The sequence below is a fragment of the Manis pentadactyla genome, chromosome X (genome assembly GCF_030020395.1).
Source record: "Manis pentadactyla isolate mManPen7 chromosome X, mManPen7.hap1, whole genome shotgun sequence".
Taxonomy (NCBI): domain Eukaryota; kingdom Metazoa; phylum Chordata; class Mammalia; order Pholidota; family Manidae; genus Manis; species Manis pentadactyla.
This window is the reverse complement of record NC_080038.1, coordinates 146760724-146786491: the sequence shown is the minus strand read 5'-3', so window position 1 is coordinate 146786491 and position 25768 is coordinate 146760724. Positions and strand designations below refer to the sequence as shown.

Here is a 25768-nt window from a genome sequence, read left to right as displayed (position 1 = left end):
GGGAGGGCTGTACAACACAGAGAAGGCAAGTAGTGATTCTACGACATTTTGCTATGCTGATGGACAGTGACTGTAAAGGGGTTTATAGGGGAGACCTGGTATAGGGGAGAGCCTAGTAAACAAAGTATTCATCATGTAAGTGTAGATTAATGATTAAATAAAAAAAAAAGTGTAGGCAAAGGGTCTGTTTGTGTGTATACAGAGGATCAAAGCCTAATTAGGCTACCCCGAAAATGAACTAAGATACGATATGAAAAAGAACTTCCAACATCTGCACTCTCAGGAAGACTCATGCCAGAAGATGATCATCAAAAAACCCCAACAAAGATCCACACACTGCTACAGCTGTAGATGCACTCATCTCACCAGTTCCTGGACTTGCCATGGGAATGAGGAAGGAGATATCTAAGCTGGCCTGTGCATACAGTAAAACAACAAATTTGGCTGGATCTATACTGTTGGAACTCAACCAAGAATTTGGAGAAGTGCAAATTGTAGCGCTCCAAACTCTTACAACTACAGACTATTTACTGTTAAAAGAACATATGGCATGTGAACAGTCCCCAGGAATGGGTTGTTTTAATTTGTCTGATTTCTCTCAGACTGTTCAAGTTCAGTTGGACAATATCCACCATATCATAGATAAGTTTTCACAAATGCCTAAGGTGCCTTAATGGTTTTCTTGGTTTCACTGGAGATGGCTGGTAATTACAGATATGCTTTGGTTATGTAACTATACTCCTATTATGTTAATGTGTGTGCGCAATTTTAAGTAGTAGCTTAAAACCTATATATGCTGAAGTTACTCTACAAGAAGATATGTCAAAGAAATAATCAATCTTCCCAGGTTTTCTTCCGCCTGCTACTTCTATAGCTTTTCTTCTTCCTTCCTAATTACAACCCTTAAATAGAATTCGTGCCTCATATCAAATTTACCGAGTATCATAACTCCTCCAAGTGGTAAAGATACCTCAAGACAAATGCTGGGCATAGAAGCCACAGGGCATAAATATGCAAAGAAGTAAAAAGCTAACCTTTTCAAACAATAAGGCTTCCCTCTCACTTACCAACTTCACATTTCCCTGTATGGCCCCGGAAGATGACTGGTTAGCCAGAGACGGGTAAGATTCCTCAAGGGAGGAACAACCTAAGACAGGCACAGTCGCAGGGGGGCCATCAGGTGAGAAATTGGGGATCAACAGAGGTGAGGCTTAGAACCTCACCCCCCCTATTCTGAGAGAAATCTTCTGCATACGTGGATGTTTTATTGCCCTGGTCTAGCTTGGATTAACACATAGTCTACAGGCACACACCTGATCATCTACATTTGCTCTCTTACAACACTAAACTATGTTTTCTACCTTTATCTTGTATCTACCTACCACTTCAGCATTTTATTAAAAATAATAATAATAAAGAGAGAAATGTGGTATCCACATATAAATCAAGTATAAAAACCAAATGAGTATTCATATTTGAACTGACTGTTTAGAGTTCATAATGCATGAGCAAAACCGAAAGTTTCTGTGATGACTGCCCTTGTACTGTTCACTATGTAACTTATTCATTATGTAAGAATTTGTTCTCCATGTAAGAACTTGTTTGTTATGCCTCAGAAGATTGGAGACTGACGAAAATTAGGCTTGGGGTGGATTAATGATTGTGCATTGAGCATTGACTCCCCTATACAGAATTTTATTGTCGTTAACAACCATTTGATCAATAAATATGAGAGATGCCCTCACAAAAAAAAAAAAAAAAAGGACAGACTTCCAAAGGTAAAATAAATAAGTAACCGGGATGTAATGTATAGCATAAGGAATATAGTCAAGATATTGTAACAGCTTGGTAGGGTGATAGCTGGAACCTAGAATTATGTATATAAATGTTCTACCACTGTGTTGTACACTTGAAACTAATGTAATGTAATACTGTGCGTCAACTACCCTTCAATAAAAAATAATTATTTAAATAAAAAAAAAAAAAGCAAAAAAGCAATTACCATTTCTAAAATGAAAAATCCTCTTCAGGTTTCTTTCTGTCAGTGAAAATGGGTGCTAGTATAGGTCTTTTGTAAAAGCTAAGTAGCATAAAACAAACTTTCAGATAGCAGGAGAAACCTGTATTCTGGATATTAATCCCTTATCAGATGTATGATTTGCAAATTTTTTCTCCCATTCTGTGAGTTCCTTTTTTACTTTGTTGGTAATCCCTTATAATGCACAAAAATTTTAATTCTCATTAAATCCAAGTTATCTGTGTTTTTTTCTTTTATTCCTGTGCCTTTGGTGTCATATTCAAGAAATCATTGCCAAATCCAATAACATGAAGATTTTACTCTATGTTTTCTTCTAAGAGTTTTATAGTTTTAGTTTTTATATTTAGGCCTTTGATACATTTTGCATAAATTTTCATGTATGGTATCAGGTAAGGGTTCAGTTTCATTCTTTTGCATGTGGATATCCAGTTTTCCCAGAACCATTTTGAAAGATTATCTTTTCCCCACTGAATGGTCTTGGAACCCTTGTAGAAAATGATTTGACTATATATGTGAGGATTTATTCCTGGACTATCTATTCTATTCCATTGGTCTAAATCTCTGTGTTTATGCCAGTACCACACTGTTCTGATGACTGTAGCTTTGTAACAACTGTAAATCAGGAAGTTGTGAGTCTCTGAACATTTTTCTGTTTCAGGATTGTTTTGGCTACTCAGGGTCTCTTGAAATTCCATTTGAATTTTAGGATAGCTTTTTCCGTTTCTGCAAAAAACATGAGATTTTGATAGGGATGTCATTAAATATCTGTAGACTGCTTTGGGAAGTATTGAGGTCTTAATAATATGAAGTTTTCCAATCCATGAACATGGGATGTGTTCCCACTTATTTATGTTTTCATTAAATTCTTTCAGAAGTTTTTCCTAGTTCTCATTGCACAGGTCTTTCACCTCCTTGTTAAGTTAATTTCTAAGTATTTTATTATTTTAGATGCTATTGTAAATTGAATTATTTTCTTAATTTCCTTTTTGGATTGTTCATTGTTAGCTTATAGAAATACAACTCATTTTTGTGTGCTGACTTTGATCCTGCCACTTTGCCAAACTTATTAGTTCTAACCATTTTTTGTGTATGGAATCTTTAGGGTTTTCTATGTATAAGATCATATCATCTGCAGACAGAGATCATTTTACTTCTTCTTTTTAGATTTTTATGCCTTTTGTTTCTTTTTCTTGTCTAACTGGCCTGGCTAGGGCTTCCAGTACTATATTGAATAGAAGTGGGAAAAGCAGGCAACCTTGCCTTATTTTTGATCTTAGAAGGAAAGATTTGAACTTTTGAAACTCTCTTGCCATTGAGTGTGATCTTCACTGTGGGTATTTCACATATGGCTTTAATTATGTTGAGGTAGTTTCCTTCTACTCCTAATTTATTGTGTGTCTTTATTATGAAATGGTATGAAATTTTGTCAAATGATTTTTATGCACCAATTGAAATGATAATGCATTTTTCCTTTAAATGGAAAATAATGCAAGATAATATTGTATATTATATTGATTTTTGTGTGTTGAACCATCCTTACATTCGAGGAATCAATTCCACTTGGTCATTTTTATTTGCTGCTGGATTTGGTTTGCTAGTATCTTGTTAAAGCTTTTTGCATCAATATTCATAAGGGATATTGGTCTGTAGTTTTCCTGTAGTGTCTTTGTCTGGCTTTGGTATCAGCGTAATGCTGGCCTCAGAATGAGTTTGGGGGTGATCTCTCCAATATTTTGGAAAAGTTTATGAAGGATTAGTGTTAGGAATTTTTAATTTTTAAAATTAGACTTCTCTTTTCCAGTCCAGCATGTAAGGAGCTTAGAAGTTACCACCCCATCCTAACAACAAGTAGAAAGCTGGACAAATTGAAAAATCAACAATTCTTCTAGATCCATGAGAGAAATAAAGTCACAGGGCAAATTTCTGCCCCCAAAATTGGAGAGATAGACAGAGAGTTACAACTTACCAGAGCAGAAACGTCTATTGGAACAAGTGCTGGAGTAGGAAAACCTGAACTGTAATTGATTAATTGCTGGAGACTTGGTGTGGAGAAGTCTAATTAAAAACTCCTGATAACTAGGCCCTCACACATTCTTGTGACTTTTGCCTTGAGGAGCTCTTCTAAGTCTTCACAGTGAGTATCAGAGAGACATATCCTCATGCTTCCAGCAGGGGAAGGGGAAAAGTAGCCATTTTTAAATATGCTAAAGCACTCTGTTCTTAACAATGCCTGCCCTTAGGAGAAACTATCTTACCAGAGCCTAACATGCTGGGATTTTTTATTACAGCCTAACCTACCTAGGGAAAGGGAAATGCCTAACATCAGCCTGCTTTAGCCTTCCACATGGAAGAAAGGAAATACCCAATTCTAGCTCCTTCTAGCCATCATGTGCCACCTAAAGGGGAAGACTGGGAAGCAGTGATGAAGTTCAGAGTCCAGGGACAGGCTCACCAAAAGACTGAGGCCTAATCATAGGACCATAGAACGTTTCCCTTCCCCACCACACCTCACCTCTACATTACTAAAGGCTTAATTTACTACAGTTCCTTTTACCTATGTCCATATTTCAACAAAAAATTATAAGACATACTAAAAGGCAAAAAACACAGTTTGAAGAGACTGAATAAGCAGTATAATTAGAGTCAGATATGGCAAGAATGCTGGAAGAATTAGGCCAGGATTTTTTTTTATTATGATCAATCTGCTAAAGACTTTAATGGAAAAAAGTAGACAACATGAAAGAACAGATGGATAATATAAGTAGAAAGATGGAAATTCTAAGAAAGAATAAACAAGAAATAGTAGAGATCCAAAAATGCTGTAACAGCAATGAAAAGTGCCTTTGATGTGTTCATTAGTAGACTGAATATGGCTAAAGAACCTCTGAACTTGAGGATATGACAAGAGAAACTTCCAAAACTGAAAAGCAAAGAGAAAAAAAGAGACTGAAAAAGAAACAGAATAGAATATCCAAGGATTGTGGGACAACTACAAAAGGTGTAATGTACACATAATGGGAATACCAGAAGAAGAAGAAAGAAAGAAAGAAAGGAACAGAAGTAATATTTGCAGCAATAATGACTGAGAATCTCCCCAAATTAATGTCAGAAACCAAAACACATCTACAAAGCTCAGAGAATACCAAGCAGGACAAATGCCCCCTAAAACTATTACTAGGCATATCATATTCAAACTTCAAAATATCACAGATACAGAAAAAAATCTTGAAAGAAACCACAGGAAAAAACACCTTCACTAAAGAATTATATATGACTTGTCTCAGAAACCATGCAAGCAAGAAGAGAGTAGCAAGAAATATTTAAAGTATTGAGAGGAAAAAAACGTAACCAACCTAGAATTCTGTTCCCTGTGAAATTATCCTTCAACAGTGAAAGAAAAAAGACTTTCTCAGACAAACAAAATTTGAGGGAATTTGTTGCCAGTAGACCTGCCTTTGCAAGAAATATTAAGACAAATTCTTTAGAAAGAAGGAAATTAACATGGGTCAGAAACATGGATCTACATAAAGAAAGGAAGAGCATTAGAGAATGAATAAATGAAGAGAAAATCCACCACACAAAGGGCACCAATCAAGTAGACCTAATGACTTACTTAGCTAGTTGATGTTAGGCAGCATCAGTTGTTGGCACCCTAATGCTCCCAAAATGGACCTACGAATTGAGGAGCCATGGCAGAGCCTATGCTTGGGCCCAAAATCACAGACTCAGCAAGGCTAATGTAGCTACTGCTGCTGGGAATGTCCAACTTGCCAGCAACAGAGAGCAACACTCATCCCCTGATATGTCACCATTCCTCAAGGAAACAAACTAACCAGACACTTGTTGAGCCTCAGGAAGAACCAACAAACTCCCCCCAGTAAACCTCCCATGTTGGTGCACATCCTTTTTAAAAAAATGTTTCTTACTACGCTGATGGACAGTGACTGTAATGGGGTATGTGGGGGAGACTTGATAGTATGGGTGAATGTTGAAACCACAATGTTGCTCATGTAAGTCCTTCATGAGATTGTATATCATCAATGATGCTTTAATTTTAAAAATGTGTATGCTTAAAAGGCTACAACAATCACCCCAGAAAGCAACAAAGTTACCATTACTTGAATGATATTCGTTCTTTTTCATGCAATTAGGTCCCATACAATTCACTGAAAGCTATACATTTGTCAAGACACAGCCACAAAAACTCAGCAGACACGATTGGCAGAAAACTGCTTAGAACTACTGCAAGTTACAATGTACCGAATTGCCTTAAGTGGAAGGGCAGCTGTGAGTCCCTGAGACCTCTTTCTTGGGGCACAGTTACCCTCCATCCACCAGAGCCAAGGAAACGCTGTGGGGAAGGTGGGGAAAGGCATCCAGGTACACTGCAGAATGGAACCGTCTGGTAGGTCCCCAAGTTTGTGCTGCTGGGGCTCTGATGAGGGGTGTGACCCCGAGATGCAGGTTTGAACTATTATAGTACAAATAAAAATACACTGGATCACAGACAGAGCAGATCCTGCTACATGACTTTCCCGAGTTGCAGCCAACACGAACTGCATGGAATGGTTGAAAGGTGAGGGATGGACACAGACAGATACACCAGACAGCAGATCCCAGAAGGAGGCTCTGTGAGCCCCAGACAATGTCTAAATCAACGAAGAAAGGATTGGCTGAGGAAACGAGGGAGATTTCCTCTTAAGGAAGCAGAAGGGTTTGGGTGACCCTTACAATGGTGAGCCTGCACCTAGCAGTCTGGCGCCCATTCACATAAAGATGGCTGTAAGCACAAGGACAAACCTACCTACAGTCACAGAGGAAGACCTTAACCCCCTCTGAGGGACGGAGCGGCAGACTAGCTGAAAACGCTCCTTGGAACTGTGCAGTGTTTTGAGTATACCTTTCCCAAGGGCACTGGCTGAGTAGGGCAAAAGTGAAGCTGACGTAATTCCCACCTCTCTCTACTCGCTCCCCTCCCGCGGAGCCCTGCATTCGACTCCATTCCAGGGTTTCCTGGACACCCGAAAAACAGGACCTCTGCCAACCCGAGACCATGACAACTGACTTTCTGTACTGGCTGAGGGCCAGCGGCCAGCACAGTGATAAGGAAGCTCTTCCAGTAAAACGAGTTGATTTATGGAGGAAGGAATGAGGATCTGCATAAACCACAGGGTACAACCAGTTTCCTTGAGCAGGTTGTCAGAGACCCATGTCATCCACTCATACTACACTGCCACCCCTACCTCAAATTGCACCCATGGCCATGTGGGCTTTCCATGATGACCAGTTACTAAGGGAGGAAAAAGCCTGAGCTTTAATTCCAGATGGGTCAGGTTGGTATGTAGGGTGCAAGCCAAAAATTGCTGTTCTACTATAGCCTCATTCAGGGGTGGTTTTAATAGACAATGGTGAAGGAAGATCTACCAACAGGCCAAACTTTGGTCAATGGTTGGTTGTACACTTTGTGTAGAAAGAGAGATGACCTGAGGTTCAAATATATACAGACTAATGGATAGCAGCAAATGGCTTGGCTGTCTGGTTAGGGTCATAGAAGAAGGAGTGGAAGATCAGGGACAATAATGTCAGGGATAAAGGCATATTAGTGGGGACAAAATAGAGAAATCTGTATGTCATATGTTAATACCACCAGAGGGCATCTACCATGGAAGAAGCACAAAACAATAACATAGACAAAATGGCAATTAACATCTTCCAGCTTCGCCTCTGCATGGGCCACCCCGGTGCTGGCAAGATGTGAGTTTACTGGCTATAGTGGTGGGGAGAGAATTTATGCATGGACCTGAAAGCATGGGTTTTCACTGACTAAGGCTGACCTAGTTAGTGTTGCTCCCAAAAGTTCAAACTGCCAGCAAGAAGAAACCAATGCTGAGTTCCCAATATGACACTGCCCATCATGGAGACCAGCCAGCTATTCAGTGACAAGTTGACTGTATTGGACTCCATCCTTCCTTGAAAGAATAGCACTTCATTCTGATAGGAAGGAGCGATAATAGAGATGCGGGAATTAAGTCAGCTTCACTTTCGCCCTACTCAGTCAGTCCCCTTGGGAGACATATTCCAGGTATGTGTTAGCCTTTCCTGCCTTCAGAGCCTCAACCAACATGATGACTATCTGAGGGCTTACAGAGGATTTGATTCACTGATGTGAGATCCCATATAACATCATATCAGATCAGGGAATCCACTATACAGCAAAGGAGGTGATCCAGTGGGCCCATGACCATGGCATCCAACATGCTCTAGCTTTGAGGTAGGTTCAACCTCCAAGGTGCTGTATATGCTTTGATTTAAAGATGGTTCTGTGTCCCCGATAAGAACACATGGGTTTTGGAACCAAAGAGTGGCAACAAAAGAAGCTCTACTTATCATCACTCCTGTGACCCACCTGGGGAGTCTGTGCCACCCCTCCCTGCAGGTCTGAGCTCCGTGGTCTAGAAAATCCCCAGACCAGAAATGCAACAGTCTCACTAAGTGTGCAGCTAGGGAGGCCACCTGGGGCTACTCATGCCAAAGGAGCAGCAGGCCAGAAGAGGAGCCCCCAAGGGCATGATCAGAGGGCACGTGACAACACACAACTGTCACACGCAAGGGGGCAGAAATGGACCGTATCTGAGGGCAGCCAAGCCGCATGAGGGGCACAGTGCAATGGCCACCGGGGCCTGTAGAAGCTGCCCCGGGTACCGGGGAGGGCGTGGAGGATGAGTGAGTCGGGGTCTGTCATGGAGACAGGGATGGGACGGCCAGGGAAGTACTCCACCTCAGCCACGGGACGCAGCTGCTAGAGCACAGCTTGCAGCTGGGGACACCTCAGAGAGCCACCTGGCCTGGGGTCAAGCCCCGCCCAGGGAGGCCCAAAGCCCCACCCTTTCCCAAAGCGGCCAGCACGCCCCTTCCCAGGATTGGCAGCGCGTCACGACTGATCAGTGTGAGGACGTATAGGCTGGCCGTGTTGGCTGAACTTGGGACAGCTCAGAAGGGTCATTCCAGCTCTGCAGCTCCCTGGAGGTTCAGCCTGCACTGCAGCCCAGCTTCTCCCTCCGCCCACCCCTGCTTCCTCCGCCCTTCCCTCCCCTTCCCCAGTGTTGGTTCTGAGAGCACTCTAAGTACATTAATCTCTGTCTGACTCTGCTTCCAGGGAACCCAACCCCAGATAGTACTTCATATTTTAATGTGCTCTACTTTCATCTTTCTCTAAAAATTTCCACAGCACTAGCCTTGGCCTTCTGTGTCTTTGTGTCACAATCTTGTTTCTTTTAGCCTCTGTTTCTTCACTGTTCTCTAAGGGAGAGCAACATTGTTTCTGCATGCTTTTGATCCTGTCCCCTCTCTGATCTTACCAGCTCTTTTGCTTTAGTAAACATTTTGTCTGTGTCATATGTTGCCATTTCCGTCAGAAATATTAAAAAGTGAAAGCACTGTGCTTGTGTACGGCCCTATTCAAGTGGAACATGGTTCAGAATAGGATTTCCTCTTCTGCACAGTAAGTGACAAAATGTTCCAGACTGCATGGGTTTTACATGTTCTCAATTTCTATGGGGTTTTTGTTTGTGTTTTTCCCTTGGGACTTGATATATAAATCTTGCCAAATATACTTGGCAACAATGGTCTTGACATTAACTGTTCTTTCACATTTTATCTAAAACCGATCAGAAAGCCTATTATGTTCTCTGACCTTTGCTTAGAAGAAGCTGAGCAGCTGCAGGAACAGATAATATAAAACTGAATTTCCCCAGATGTTTATTTCAAACCTTGGCAAAGGTTGTCAGGATATGTCTAGAGTCAGCTTATCCTGTTAATCAGTATCAAAATAATCTAAACTATAAAATGGTATCATCAAAATAAAAATTATGTCAACTTTTCCTGGTAAAAATACATGTGACTGCCTACCCAACAACAGAAAGCTAGATACCAAATAAGTCATTTTCTCCACTCAATTTGATTTTATACTCACACTGTTATTCACTATGCCTCATGCTGCATGCTAGACAGAAGTTAATAAGTACAGTGTATTAACTACAATTAGCTCGATTTTAATTTTTAACAAGAGCAACATTAGTGTATAAGTGGCTGATTGTTCAGTTAGATACCAGGCTACTGAACATTTGGACCTCTATTTTGGATCCTTAACACTGCACAGCTGCAGACTATATAGACTATAGAAGGAACTTGGATCCTTCCTCACACCACACACAAAAGTTAACTCAGTGTATCAAAGACCTAAATGTGAAAGCTAAAACTATGAAACTCTTAGAAGAAATGTAGGTGTAAATCTTTGTGATCATAGATTTGGCAATGGTTTCCTAGATATGACACCAAAGTACAAGCAACCAAAGGAAAAAAATAGATAAATGGGAGTTTTTAAAAATGAAAAACTTTGTGCTGATAGAAAATATTCAGAACAGGTACATCTGAAAATGTACTTCCATCCAGAATATATGAAGAATTCTCAAAACTAAAGGGTTACAACACAACCCAAATTAAAAATGGGCCAAAGACAGAAGGGAGTGACATGATATATTTAAGGCAATGAAGCAGAAGGGCCTCCCACCAAGAATACTCTACCAGGCAAGACTATCATTTAAATTTGAAGGAGGGATTAAGCAATTTCCAGATAAGCAAAAATTGAGGGAATTTACTTCCCACAAACTGTCTCTACAGTGTATATTAAAGGGATTGCTATAGATGGAAGTGCTCCTAAGGATAAATAGCTGTCACCAGAGAAAATAAAATCACAGTTAAGTAAGTAGAACAGTTAATTACTAAGGAAATGCAAAATTAAATCAACTATCCACAAAGTCAGTCAAGGGATACACAAAGAGTACAGAATATGACACCAAATATATAACAAGTGGAGGAGGAAGAAAAAGAAGGGAGAAAAAAATAACATATAGATTGTGTTTGAAATAGCATAATAAGTGAGTTAAGTTAGACTCTTAGATACTAAAGAACCTACCCGTGAATATTTGGTAACCATGAATCTAAAGCCTGCAATGGCAATAAGTACATATCTATCAATAATCACCCTAAATGTAAATGGTCTGAATGAACCAATCAAAAGACACAGAGTCAATGAATGAATAAAAAAACAAGACCCATTATTATGCTGCCTACAAGAGACTCACGTTAAACCCAAAGACATACACAGACTAAAAGTGAAGGGATGGAAAAAGATATTTCATGCAACTAATAGGGAGAAAAAAGCAGAAGTTGCAGTACTTGTATCAGACAAAACAGACTTCAAAACAAAGAAAGTCACAAGAGACAAAGATGGACATTACATAATGATAAAGTGGAAAGTCCAACAAGAGGATATAACCATTATAAATATCTATGCACCCAACACAGGAGCACCTACATACGTGAAACGAATACTAACAGAATCAAAGGGGGAAACAGAATGCAATGCATTCATTTTAGGAGACTTCAACACACCACTCACTCCAAAGGACAGATCAACCAGGTAGAACATAAGTAAGGACACACAGGCACTAATCAACACATTAGAACAGATGGACCTAATAGACATCTACAGAACTCTACACCCAAAAGCAGCAAGATACACATTCTTCTCAAGTGTAAATGGAACATTTTCAAGAATACATCATATACTAGGCCACAAAAAGAGCCTGGGTAAAAATTCAAAAAGATTGAAATGGTACCAACCAGTTTCTCAGACCACAAAGGTATGAAACTAGAAATAAATTATGCAAGGAAAATGAAAAATCCCACAAACACATGGAGGCTTCAAAACATGCTCCTAAACCAATGAATCAATGACCAAATAAAAACAGAGAGCAAGCAATATATGGAGACAGATGACAACAATAATTCAACACCACAAAATCTGTGGAACACAGCAAAGGCCATGCTAAGAGGGAAGTATACTGCAATACAGGCCTACCTCAGGAAAGAAGAACAATCCCATATAAGCAGTCTAAACTCACAATTAACGAACCTAGAAAAAGAAGAACAAATGAGGCCCAAAGTCAGTAGAAGGATGGACATAATAAAGATTAGAGCAAAAATAAATAAAATTGAGAAGAATAAAACAATACAAAGAATCAATGAAAGGAGGAGTTGGTTCTTCGAGAAAATAAACAAAACACCTAGCCAGATTCATCAAGAAGAAAAGAGAGTCTACACACATAAACAAAATCAGAAATGAGAAAACAAAAATCACTACAGACACCACAGAAATACAAAGAATTATAAGAGAATATTATGAAAAATTATATGCTAACAAACTGGACAACCTAGAAGAAATGGACAACTTTCTAGAAAAATATAACCTTCCAAGGCTGACCCAGAAACAAACAGAAAATCTGAACAGACCAATTACCAGCAAGGAAATTGAATTGGTAATCAAAAAACTACCTTAGAACAAAACTCCTGGAGCAATTGGCTTCACCGCTGAATTGTATGAAACATTTAGTAAAGACCTAATACCCATTTTCCTTAAAGTTTTCCAAAAAGTAGAACAGGAGGGAATACTTCCAAACTCATTCTATAAGGCCAGCATCACTCTAATACCAAAACCAGGCAAAGACACCACAAACAAAGAAAATTACAGACCAATGTCCCTGATGAACATAGATGCAAAAATACTTAACAAAATATTAGGAAACAGAATTTAAAAATACATCAAAAAGATCGCCCATCATGACCAAAATGGATTCATTCCAGGGATGCAAGGATGGTACAATATTCAAAACTCCATCAACATCATCCACTACATCAACAAAAAGGACAAAAAACACATGATCATCTCCATAGATGCTGAAAAAGCATTCAACAAAATTCAACATCCATTCGTGATAAAAGCTCTCAACAAAATGGGTATAGAGGGCAAGGACCTCAACATAATAAATGCCATATATGACAAACCCACAGCCAACATCATACTTAACAGCAAGAAGCTGAAAGCTTTTCCTTTAAGATCGGAAAAAAGACAAGGATGCCCACTCTTCCCACTTTTATTCAACATAGTTCTGGAGGTCCTAGCCACAGCAATCAGACAACACAAAGAAATAAAAGGCATCCAGATTGGCAAGGAAGAAGTCAAACTGTCATTGTCTGCAGATGACATGATATTGTACATAAAAAACCCTAAACCATCTACCCCTAAACTACTAGAATATGTGAATTCAGAAAAATTGCAGGATACAAAATTAATACACAGAAATCTGTTGCATTCCTATACATTAATGATGATCTAGCAGAGAGAGAAATCAGGAAAACAATTACATATACAACATTTGAAAATCCACCAACATCATCCATTATATCAAGAAAAGACAGGCAAAAATCACACGATCATCTCCATAGATGTTGAAAAAGCATTCAACAAAATTCAACATCCATTCATGATAAAAACTCTCAACAAAATGGGCATAGAGGGCAAGTACCTCAACATAATAAAGGCCATATATGATAAACCCACAGCTAACATCATACTGAACAGCAAGAAGCTGAAAGCTTTTCCTTTAAGATCAGGAACAAGACAATGATGCCCATGCTCTCCACTTTTATTCAACATAGTACTAGAGGTGCTAGCTATGCCAATCAGACAACACAAAGGAATAAAAGGCATCTAGATTGGTAATGAAGAAGTTAAACTGTCACTGTCTGCAGATGACATGATATTGTACATAAAAAACCATGAAGAACCCACTCAAAAACTACTAGAACTAATAACTGAATTCAGCAAAGTTGTATGATACAAAATTAATACATAGAAATCTGTGGCATTCCTATATACTAATAACAGACCAGCAGAAAGAAAAATCAGGAAAACAACTCCATTTACAACTGCATCAAAAAGAGTATAATACCTAGCCATAAACCTAACCAAGGAGGTGAAAGACTACAAGACACTCATGAGAGAAATTAAAGAAGATACCAATAAATGGAAATATATCCTGTGCTCATGGATAGGAAGAATTAATATTGTCAAAATGGACATCCTGCCTAAAGCAATCTACAGATTCAATGCAATCCCTATCAAAATACCAACAACATTCTTCAACGAACTAGAACAAACAGTTCCAAAATTCACATGGAACCACAAAAGACCCTGAATAATAAAAGCAATCCTGAGAAAGAAGAATAAAGCTGGGGGGATTATGCTCCCCAACTTCAAGCTCTACTACAAAGCCACAGTAATCAAGAACAGACCCATAGACCAATGGAACAGACTAGAGAGCCCAAATATAAACCCACACATATATGGTCAATTAATATATGATAAAGGAGCCATGGATATACAGTGGGGAAATGACAGCCTGTTCAACAGCTGGTGTTGGCAAAACTGGACAGCTACATGCAAGAGAATGAAACTGGATTATTGTCTAACTGCATACACAAAAGTGAACTTGAAATGGAACGAAGACCTGAATGTATGTCATGAAACCATAAAACTCTTAGAAGACAACATAGGCAAAAATCTCTTGCATATAAACATAAGCAACTTTTTCCTGAATGCATCTCCTCAAGCAAGGGAAACAAAAGCAAAAATGAACACATGGGACTACATCAAACCAAAAAGCTTCTGTACAGCAAAGAACACCATCAGCAGAACAAAAAGGCATCCTACAGTATGGAAGAACATATTCATAAATAACATATCTGACAAGGGGTTAACATCCAAAATATATAAAGAACTCACATGCCTCAACAAGCAAAAAATCAAATAACCCTATTAAAAAATGGGTGGAGGGTATGAACAGACACTTCTCCGAAGAAGAAATTCAGATGGCCAACAGGCACATGAAAAGATGCTCCACATCACTAACTATCAGGGAAATGCAAATAAAAACCACAATGAGGTATCACCTCATACCAGTTAGGATGGTCAGTATGGAAAAGACTAAGAACAACAAATGCTGGTGAGGATGCAGAGAAAGGGGAACCCTCCTACACTACTGGTGGGAATGCAAGCTAGTTCAACCATCACGGAAAGCAATATGGAGGTTCCCAAAAAAACTAAAAATATTTGACCTGGGAATCCCACTCCTTGGAATTTACCCAAAGAATACAACTTCTCAGACTCAAAAAGACAGATGCACCCCTATGTTTATCACAGCACTATTTACAATAGCCAAGAAATGGAAGCAACCTAAGTGTCCATCAGTAGATGAATGGATAGAGAAGATGTGGTACATATACACAATGGAATACTATTCAGCCATAAGAAAGAAACAAATCATACCATTTGCAACAACATGGATGGAGCTAGAGGGTATTATGCTCAGTGAAACAAGCCAGGTGGAGAAGGACAAGTACAAAATGATTTCCCTCATTTGTGGAGTATAACAACAAAGCAAAAACCAAAGGAACAAAACAGCAGTAGACTCACAGACTCCAAGAAGGACCTAGCAGTTACTAAGGGGAAGGGTTTGGGGAGGAGAAGGGAGGGGAGGGAGGGAGAAGGGGATTAGGGACATTATAATTAGCACACATAATGTATGGGGGTCTCAGGGAAGGCAGTATAGCATGGAGAAGACAAGCAGTAGCTGTATAGCATTTTACTGTGCTGATGGACAGCGACTGCAATGAGGTGGGGTGGGGGGGACTTGATCGTATGTGTGAATGCTCTAACCACAATATTGCCCATATGAAACCATCATAAGATTGTATATCAATAATACCTTAATTTTAAAAAGTGGACCAAAAATTTGAAGACATTTCATCAAAGATACAGGAGTGGCCAATTACACAAGCAAAGATGCTCAGCATCTTTAGTCATCAAAGAAATGCAAATTAAACATACAGCAAGATAGCATCACATAGTCATTAAAATGATAAATTAAATACTGGCAACATCACATGTTGTCCAGGATGTGTTGCAACTGGCACTCTCATGCATTGTTGAAGGGAGTATAAAATTGTCAACCATTCTTGAAATCTATTGTCAGTTTTTTATAAACATGCACTTAACCATATGATCCAGCAATTTCAATCCTAGATATTTAATTATGATAAATCAAAACAAATGTCCACACACAAAACCTTGTACAGGTGTATTAGCTCTTAAACTGAGAACAATCCGAAGGTCCAAGTGGCAGTGAATGGATATACAAAGGTTGGTATTCCTATAATGGAACAGTAATCAGTAAGAGAAAGGATAGAACTAGTTCATGCAACAACCTGGATGAATTTCCAAATCATGATGCTAAATAATCAAAATCCAGACACTGAAGAGTGCATATTGTATAATCGTACTGATACAAAAGTCTTGAAAAGTCAAAAATGCATCTGTAACTCCAGAATGGAGGTTGTTGCCTGCAGCCAGGTAAGGGTAGCACAACTCCGTGAAAAGTTGCTGCAGAGTTGAGGTAAATCTTGTATACGTAGATTAGGGTGATGCTTATGTAACTTGTATGCATTTGTCAATTTATCAAATTGCACATTTAAAATCTGTTTCATTGTATGTAAGTTATACCTGCACTAGGCAAAATTTTGTCCCTCATGATGACCTTTGCCCATGAATATGTTATGTTCAAAAGAAATTTTGAAGATGGAATCAAGGTTGCTAATTACCTGAATTTGAGCTCGGAGATTATCCTGAAATATCTGGGTGGGCCCAATGTACTCATAAAGGTTCTTAAGAAAAGAAGGTCAGATGGACGTGGAAATTGAAGTCAGATTCAAAGCAGGAGAGAGACTTGATGTACTCTTGCTAGCTTGAAGAAGGAGGGCACTACATGTTATCTGAGAGAAGAAACTGAATTCCAAATGAGCCTGGAAGTGGATTCTTCACCAGAGTCTCCAGTAAGGAGCACAGCGCTGTCAACAGTTGGTTTTGACCTTGTATAATCCTGATCAGAGTAACCAGTGGAGCCCATCTGGATTGCTAACCCACTGAAATTGTGAAATCATAAGTGGGTGTTGTTGCAAGCTGCTAAATTTGAGGTGATTTGTTACACAGCAACAGGAAACTAGTAGGATATTCAAAGTTGATCCAAATATTAAAAAATAACCTAACCTACATAAATAAAAAATGCAATTAAAAATCATGCTTCTAAATGAAATCAAAGAGAATATTATAAACTATACTGACAATAAGAAGAAGAAAATCTATCATACAATAACCTATGGGATATAGGAAAGTTGTTTTCTGAGAAAAAATATAGCTTTAAGTGCCAAAGGACAAAAGAAAGAGAAAAAGCTATATTACTTTCCCTAAGATAGTTGAAAAATAACAGCACAGTAAGCCAAAGGAAACAAGACCATCAATAAAGATAAAATCTGAACATAAATTAAATCTTTAAAAATAACTAAGAAACCCAAAAGCACACTCTTTGAAGACCCCCACCAACAACAAAATAGACACATCCCTGGCAAACTTGTTCATGGATGAAAGATAAATAACAAAGATACAGGAACTTCAGAATGAGAAAGGACACATAAGTACAGATAATGTTGAGTAAAAGAGTCATGAGAGAGTGCTATATACAACCCTGTGGAAACAACATTGAAAAAATAAAGGAAGTGATTTCCTGGAAAGATACAATTATTAAAACTGACTCAAAAAGAAGTTGAAGATTGATTTGACTAATTATCGTAGAAGGGCCTAAAGTGATGATTAAAGATATTACAAATGTCTCTTGGACCACATGGATTCAGAAGTAAGACTTATCTTTTATTTTTTAATATAACTTTTAAACAATAGATCATTCTAATGTTATTTATTTGAGCTATTCTAGGCAATGGAAAAACATGGAGCACTCACCAATTCATTTGATAAAGCCAATAAAATTTTAATATGTAAATCTAATAAGTCAAGAATAAAGCTATAGATCAACTCCACATAAAGGTACACAGTGTTTAAAGAAATATTAGCATGCAGAAGCCAGCAATAATCAAATCATAAGAACAGTAGATAGTACTCCAAGAACGTAAGGGTATAAATGTGAGGAAATATACTAATATAATCTATATTTGTCCAAGATAGTAAAGAAGAAAACTCAGATGATTGCTAGATGCTAAAAAGTCATTTCTAATAAAAATTTTATGGCAAATGGGAACAGAAGTAACAAAGACCATTTATCAAAAACAAATAGCAAATGTTGCAACAACATGGATGGAGCTAGAGGGTATTACACTCAGTGAAATAAGCCAGGTGGAGAAAGAGAAATACCAAATGATTTCACTCATCTGTGGAGTATAAGAACAAAGAAAAAACTGAAGGAACAAAACAGCAGCAGAAACACAGACCCCAAGAATGGACTAACAGTAACCAAAGGGAAAGGGACTGGGGAGGATGGGAGGGAAGGGAGGGATAAGGGGGATGGAAAAGAAAGGGATAAAGAAAGAAATAATTAGCTATGAACTCTGGAAAAGAGCTAAAATCTGTCTCATTTTGCTCATTTTTTATTTGATTCAAGATGAATATGCACAAACCAATAGCTTTTCTCTATTCTGGTACTAAACATCAAAAAATGGAAATAGGAGAAAACATTTTATCAACAATAGCAACATATTTATAAAATGCATAGGAATAAATTTAATAATAAATTACGTATATTTATTATATTAATAAAATTAATGTATGAAATAACTGCAATTCTAATTAAAATCATAACAGGGCTTGGCTCTTTTTAATTGAAAAAAATATTTTAACACTTTAACATGGAAAAATAAAATGCCCACAAAATGCCAAGGAAGTTATGAAAGGAGCAGCGAGTATTGATTTCACTCATCAAATATCAGAAGATCTTATAGACCCACAGTCAAAATAGACCCAAATCAAAACGATATTGGCATAGCAAGACAAAGGAGATCAGTGAAATAGCATAGTGAATCCAGAAATAGATACTAATATATATGAGATTTTTTATATGATGAATATGTTTATTAAAACCAGTGGCAATAGACATATGGTTTGATAAATGGTGCCAACACAATATGCTATTGATAAGGATGGAAATAAAACTAGACAGATCCCATATACCATCTACAAAAATAATTATCTGAGGAATTAAAGCCACAAATGTAAAAAGCAAAACAGTAAAGATCTTGAAAGAAAATCTGGGAGAATACTCCTAAACCCTAATGTATTTAAATAAAACTTTCTCTTGGCTATGCTGTGTGTCTCTGCCTTTCAATTCTTTGTTTCAGTGGCAACAATGACAGAGGAGAACAAACTCAGCCCCTAACATATTTGGTGCCATGACTCAACTGAATTCTTTCCTTCGAGAAGACAAGAACCAAGGAATTCCACAACCCATCGTCATGCAGAAAACATTTCTTTTAATTAAGGTGTCATTGATATATAATCTTATGAAGGTTTCACATGACCAGCATTGTGGTTTCAACATTCACCCATATTATCAAGTCTCCCCCAACCCCACTGCAGTCACTGCCCGTCAGTGTAGTGAGATGCTCTAGAGTTACTACTTGTCTTCTCCACACTGTACTGCCTTCCTGTCACCTACCTGTATTGTGATTGCGAATTATAATGCCCCTCAATCCCCTTCTCCCTTGCTCCCTCCCCACCCATCCTACCCGACCCCTCCCCTTTGGTAACCCCTAGTCCCTTCTTGAAGTCTCTGAGTCTACTGCTGTTTTGTTCCTTCAGTTTTCATGCAGAAAACATTTTTAACCAACACTGGTAACTTTGAAGATATGAAAAAAAGATGGGTATATTTTACTATAAAAATTAAAAACTCTTTTGATGAAAGTTATAAATAAAGTCAATAGACAAACAATAGGTCTTGGGGGAAACTGAAATATACATTAGCATATTAATGTAGTACAATAAAGGTTATCACTTGCAGTATAAAAGGTGTCATAATATTTTTAAATGAAAAAGCCCAAAGAAAAATGGGCAAAACATACGATAGTCAAATCTCAAAATATAAATGCAATAGCCAGCAAGCATTTGAAAAGATGCTGAACCTAATAGGAAATAAAAGGAATGCAATTAAAGTAATGATGCAATAACACTTTATACCTACCAGAATGGCAAAAAATTTTAAACTAAAAATAAAACTTATTGCTGATGCAAATGCAGGGAGAAGGGCACTCTCATATACTGATGGTAGAAATGTTAGAAGAGTTTTGGCCATTTTGGAAATTAAAACTAAAAAGGAAATAGTTCCTTCATTTCAGCAATATCCCTCTTGAGAATCTGTGTCATAGGAATAAAAGTACCAATGTATAATGGTATTGGATACAATGGCCAAAAAACTGGAATAATATGAAATTTTATGTAACCACTAAAAAGTACGAATTGAAGGTATGCCAATTGACTTGGACAGAATTTACTAGGTGTTAGCAAATGAAAAAAGTTTGGTAATATCCCATTTTTGTAAAAAAAATCCTTATTTGTAAATATATGTAAATATGTGTATGCATGAATATATACTATTATACTAGGGTCATCTGGTTGGGGACAGGGAAGAAGGGGACTAATGGAGAAGAAGGGTGGGGATCCAAACAGAAGAAAAAAGGCTGTAACATGTATGACGTGACCACATTTAATATTTATATTGCCCTTACATATATATTGGGCTTAAATCTTTATAATATACATTTAAAGGAAAGAAAAAAATTTTAAATAAATGATTTCAGCATTCAACTCAACAAGCAAAAATAGATGAACAAAATGAACCAAAGGAAATTAGGAAGAGGGAATGAATTAATGAAAGTAAAAGCAGAAATTGATAGAACCAAAAGATGATTCCTGATAAGACCAATAATAAATTTGAGAAACTTCCTGGAAACATTATTTTTAAGGGAGGGAAAGAGAACATATGCAATATAAGAATGAGAAAGGAGATAAAATACAGTCATAGAACAATTAATATCACAAGGCTATTATGTTACTTGATATCAATATGTTATCAAATATAGGGATAATAGATTGCTTTCCAGTAAAATATAGATAACCAAATTTGTCTGAAGAAAAGGCAGAGAAATCTGAACAAATCAACCACAGATAATATTGAGAAGAATATTTAACACTACTATTCCAAAATACACTAGGACTCCCCACCCCCAAAAATGAAAAGCTTCTGAACTCATGGCTAATACTGTCTTTACAGCAAAAGTGGGCAAAGATTTAAACACACCACATGCAGAAACAAGAGAACTAGAGATTATGCTTGTGTGTAATACCAATGGGATCTTACTGCTGTGCTTGGGGATAGGCTGAGGGAAGTTTTGTTCTCTCTGCTATGCTCCTTGCCTCTTCATCCTCCCTCTACTCTACCCTCTAGTTTCCAGAGTAGCAGCAGGTGACAAAGAGAAGCAATGGACAAAACAGAATGAAATATCAGTGAATAGGTCAGATCTAGGAAAAAGATTGGCAATTAGCATTTGTACTAATAGCACAGATGCACGTATGCCTTACCTGGAAATGCTTTTTCAGGGCTTAACTAGCATCACAGCCATCCTAACCTGATGTCTGCACCTTCCTCCAACCAGAGTCACATCCCCATAATCCTGATTGAACCTTATAGAACATGCCTTTACCTCGTATCCAGGTGCAGCTCACTGAGCAGTTCACTTTGCATATAGTCCCAGTACAGTTCCACTGTGCCCAGGTAGTATCTTCTGGTGGCACTAAAGCTGAGTGGCAAAAGGCACAGAAAGAAGCAGGTGTAGAACTCTATTTGCATGGCTTTTATTGCTAGAAAATGTTCAACTGGAGAAGCAAAATACCGATTCTTCTTTAAAATATCTTTGGCTCCCAAGAGAAAACCTGTAAATTTTCTATGATTTAATGAAAAGTCCCAACATTTTTGCAGAGAATTTTAGGTAACTTTACCTGCTGGATGTGTCAGCACATTAGCACTAACTAAGCAGTAACAGGGAAGATTGCTTCCTTTTTGGCAGTGGGAAGCAGCCACAGGAAGAACTGAATAGGAAAAGGGAGGCTGAACTAAAGCTTAACCCATTCACCTCTGAGAGCAGTAGGCACACAAGATACTGCTTTAATCAGAAACTTCAAGGCAAGGACGAGAGGGGGAGGGAGGTCATGGTGAAGAGGAACTTTTAAATTTGCATTCACATCCCTAGCCTACTGCAACCCTCTTCCTTGGTAGGAGCAGCAAGAGAAGTACTGGATGTTGAAGATTCTGGAATCCACCTGAATAGTAAGCAAGAGTAATCTGTATTCTAATAGCATCAATGCTTCTCACACAGCCACTACCCAGTAACATTTTAGAAGTATTGTCGACTGAAATCAACATGGCTAGAATATGATAGAGTTTATTCATAACTGAGTACTATGGCCCAAAAAAACAGTTAATCAGAGAAAGAGTTCTGATTAGACTGTTCCATTCCTTTTTGTGTGAAGATGGTTTATATGCAGTTTACAGAAGGGGATATGTGCAGGGAAAAGTTACATTAATTAATACATCAAAGCAGTGTGTCAAGGATACATTTGGTTTAGTGTCCTAAAAGTTCAAACTGTGCACATTCTGGGGCTATCTGTGTGCAAAAAGAGGCAAGGGTTAGGACTGATACTCATTGTGATATAATGACTTATAAGAAATAAATATTTGGTCACCTATATGACCAAATATGTATTTCCCAGGTATATTTGGTCTTCACAGTTTCTGAAAACACTGCAGAGCCTTAAAGGTGAAATGGGTGTTTTGTCATGTTAATGAGAGACTTTTGGACCCCACGCGGTGGGACGGGTGGGGTGGGGTGGGGGTGGGGGGGTGGGGGGGTGGCTGGAGGTTGGATCAGCCAATGGCCAATAGTTTAGTCAATCATGACTAGGCAATGAAGGCCTCACAAAACCCAGGAGAAGAGCTCGCCCTCTTTCTGCACTGTACTCAGCCTGCTCCGCTCTCTTGGGTCCTGCTTCCTGCTTCTTGGTCAGAGAGAAACGCCTCCACGTGCCCCTCCATGTGCCCCTGAGCCAGGCCCCAAGCTCCACCAGGATAGAATAGAAGCTCCTTTATTTGGGACCTCCCCCTGTGTCTCTCTTCATCTGGCTGTTAACTTGTATCCTTTATGGTATCCCTTATTAAACTGGTAAATGTAAGTGTTCTGAGTTCTGTGAGCTGCTCTAGCAAATTAATGGAACCTAAGGGAGAGGTTGTGGGAACCTCCAATCTGTAGCCGGTAGGTCAGAAGCACAGGGAACTGCCTGGGATTTGTTACTGGAGTCTGGAGTTGGGGGTGGAGGGTGGTCTTGTAGCACGGGCCCTTAACCTGGGAATCTGGTGCTGTCTCTGGGCAGATAGCATCAGAATTGAGCTGCATTCTCCAACACCCTGCTGTGTTCAAGAATTGTTTGGTATAAGTATGTGTGGGAAGACCCCCTCCCACATATTTATACACACCGGAATAGGGTCTGGGTACCTGAATGAAGTTATGATGCCGGGGTTCTTGTTTGCGGAGTCGAAGAATTAACTTAGCAAACAGTCAAGGTAGAAGAGCCAGGGAGAGGCTTTTTTTGAGAGATACAGTGAGAGGACAGAGCTTCCGGCTCACACCAGGAGGGGACAGGAGAGCCCGGGGTGGTGCGTTGTCTAGGGCATTTATAGGCATTTGAGAGACAAAAGAGCTAGGGATGCAGACCCACCAAATGGTCTCTAAATGTTTATTTTTAAGGAGACACTAAGTTTCTTATCAAGTTTCCAGACTATTTTCCAGAGTTAACATAAGAAATATACTGCTTTGATTCTTTCTTAGAATAGCAGTTTCTTGGTTTGGGAGCATATCAATCAAGGCTGCTTGTCTTGCTTTCAGGGTGAGCTGAGTTACTGTCTGTTTGTTAAATAGTAAATTAAGAATTTTACTTATAAACTTCTTATCTTTAAGACGGAATCCTTCCTGTCCTTCACTATGTTGTTTATGGCTGGGCCTGCCTGTTATATTAATTGCCCAGGTTATATATGACTTGATTAGGGCTAGAGGAGGAAAAGCAGCAACTGGGTAAAGTTAAAGATAAACTGGGCCTTTTAGCCGCTAAAGTAAATTTTACAATAGCCTCGTTTAATTGACACAAACAAGACATGGGCTCTGCTGAGGTATTTTCTTATCTGGGAGATGTTCAAACATTCCAGGCTAAGTTACTCCTGGCTTTTTAGTTTTAACTAATCTTTGCTGAAGAATGCTTATATTCTTAGTTTGATATTTTATTTTAGAGAATTAATGTAACTGTCTGCTTAATTGTTTAATATGGAGTTTTGGTAGGGGTCTTCTTCCAGAGGCCCTCATCCTACTCTGACTACACCCACAGTCCCTGTCTCAGTTACACTACTATTAGTGCTGTGTATAATGTTACTGTTATACATATATGTAGGGAAGAAATACACCATTGCATTTGGTGTTGGAAGAGTGACAATCACATTTGGTGTCAGAGACATCTAACTCATTTTCCTAAAGAATTCCATCAAGGACAACAGAATCTTGACTCCTGTTCTTTGTTTTCTTTGATCATTTAGGACTGTTTTTTTTCCTTCTTAATCATTGGTGGGGGCTGCTGCAATCTTGCTGACTCTGACAGGAATGGCTGCATGGCATCTTCACAGCATAGCATGAGTTGTCCTGACTGGCATAGCTGTCTTTTCCTGTGGGGCCATAAAAATTTCATTTTTATTTCACACTATAAAGCTGATCCTGTCACTCCTTTGCTCAGAACACTTCATTGCCTTCTGACCTCACTCCAAGTAAAATCCTATGTTTTTGCCATGGCCAAGAGCATCTCCCATGATCTGCATGTCCTGTCCCTCTACCTCTGTTTTCTCATTTCACTCTAGTAACACCTTCTTGCTCTTCCTTAAAATATTAAGCACATTACTGCACCTAGACCTTAGCATTTGCTATTTCCTCTCCCTAAAACACCTTTTCCCCCAGATGTCCACGTGTTTCCACTCCCACATCTCCTTCAAGTCTTGGCTCAAATCTTTCCTTCCCGATGAACTCAAATATGGACCACCATATTTACAGAGTAAGCTCTCTACCCCCACTGGCACTGCTGATAGCCCTCCCAGCTTTGTTTTCCTACATAGCTCTCATAACCACCCAGCATTGCTGTTACTAGATGCTTCTTAAGTTGCTTACATTGGCCCAGGTATAGGATCTCTTTACATCAAAATGTAGCCTCAAAGTAAACATTTGCTGAGACCTTCTCTCTGCCAGGTATTAGGATGCAAAAATAAAAGCTAACATGTACTATATGCCAGGAACTCTTCTAAGTACTTTTTAATGCAGCTTCTATTCTTGTTTTCATTTTACAGGTGATGAAACTGAAGCACAAAAAGGTGAGGCACCTTGGCCATGGGCACGCAGCTTGTAACTGGCAGCATCCAAACCCACTTAATTTGGCTCCAGAAGTCATGCTCCTAAACACTATGCTGTAGTTCCATGCCTCAGAGAAGTGAAATCCAGTTCCTGCCTTCTGGGACTCATAGTTCAGTGGGGAGGAGACAGAAAGGTAGACAGATAGTTATAATACAGGGTGATAAATTCTCTGCCAGATGCTCTACATGTTATCTGATTTAACCCACATGATAACGACTGCCAGGAGAGTACAGAAGAAGCAAGTGAGGTGTGGAGCAGTTAAATGGTGTGACTGGCCATTTACTGAGTCACTCTTGGACCCTTTGGCTTCATCTGATCAACTCCCTGAGTCATCTCTGGGGGGGCCCTGTGGGTAAAATTGTAATATTTCCAGAATATCTCGCCTGGCTTTAGTACATCTGCATATCAGCTGGCGCTCAAGGGTGGAGAGAAGTATGGCTT

General features: G+C 38.7%; 1 protein-coding gene across 4 annotated transcripts in view; it reads right to left on the bottom strand.

Annotated features, from left to right (window-relative positions):
• F8 (coagulation factor VIII) overlaps positions 1 to 21880 on the bottom strand; it is a 141594-nt gene extending 119714 nt beyond the window's left edge. For all 4 annotated transcript variants that reach the window (XM_036923550.2, XM_036923552.2, XM_036923551.2 and 1 more), the window contains exon 1: positions 21536 to 21880. In XM_036923550.2, coding sequence (XP_036779445.2) covers positions 21536 to 21681 — 146 coding nt within the window. In that variant the 5' untranslated portion in view covers positions 21682 to 21880. The remainder of the gene's footprint in view (positions 1 to 21535) is intronic.
• Between the last annotated feature and the right edge of the window lie 3888 nt (positions 21881 to 25768).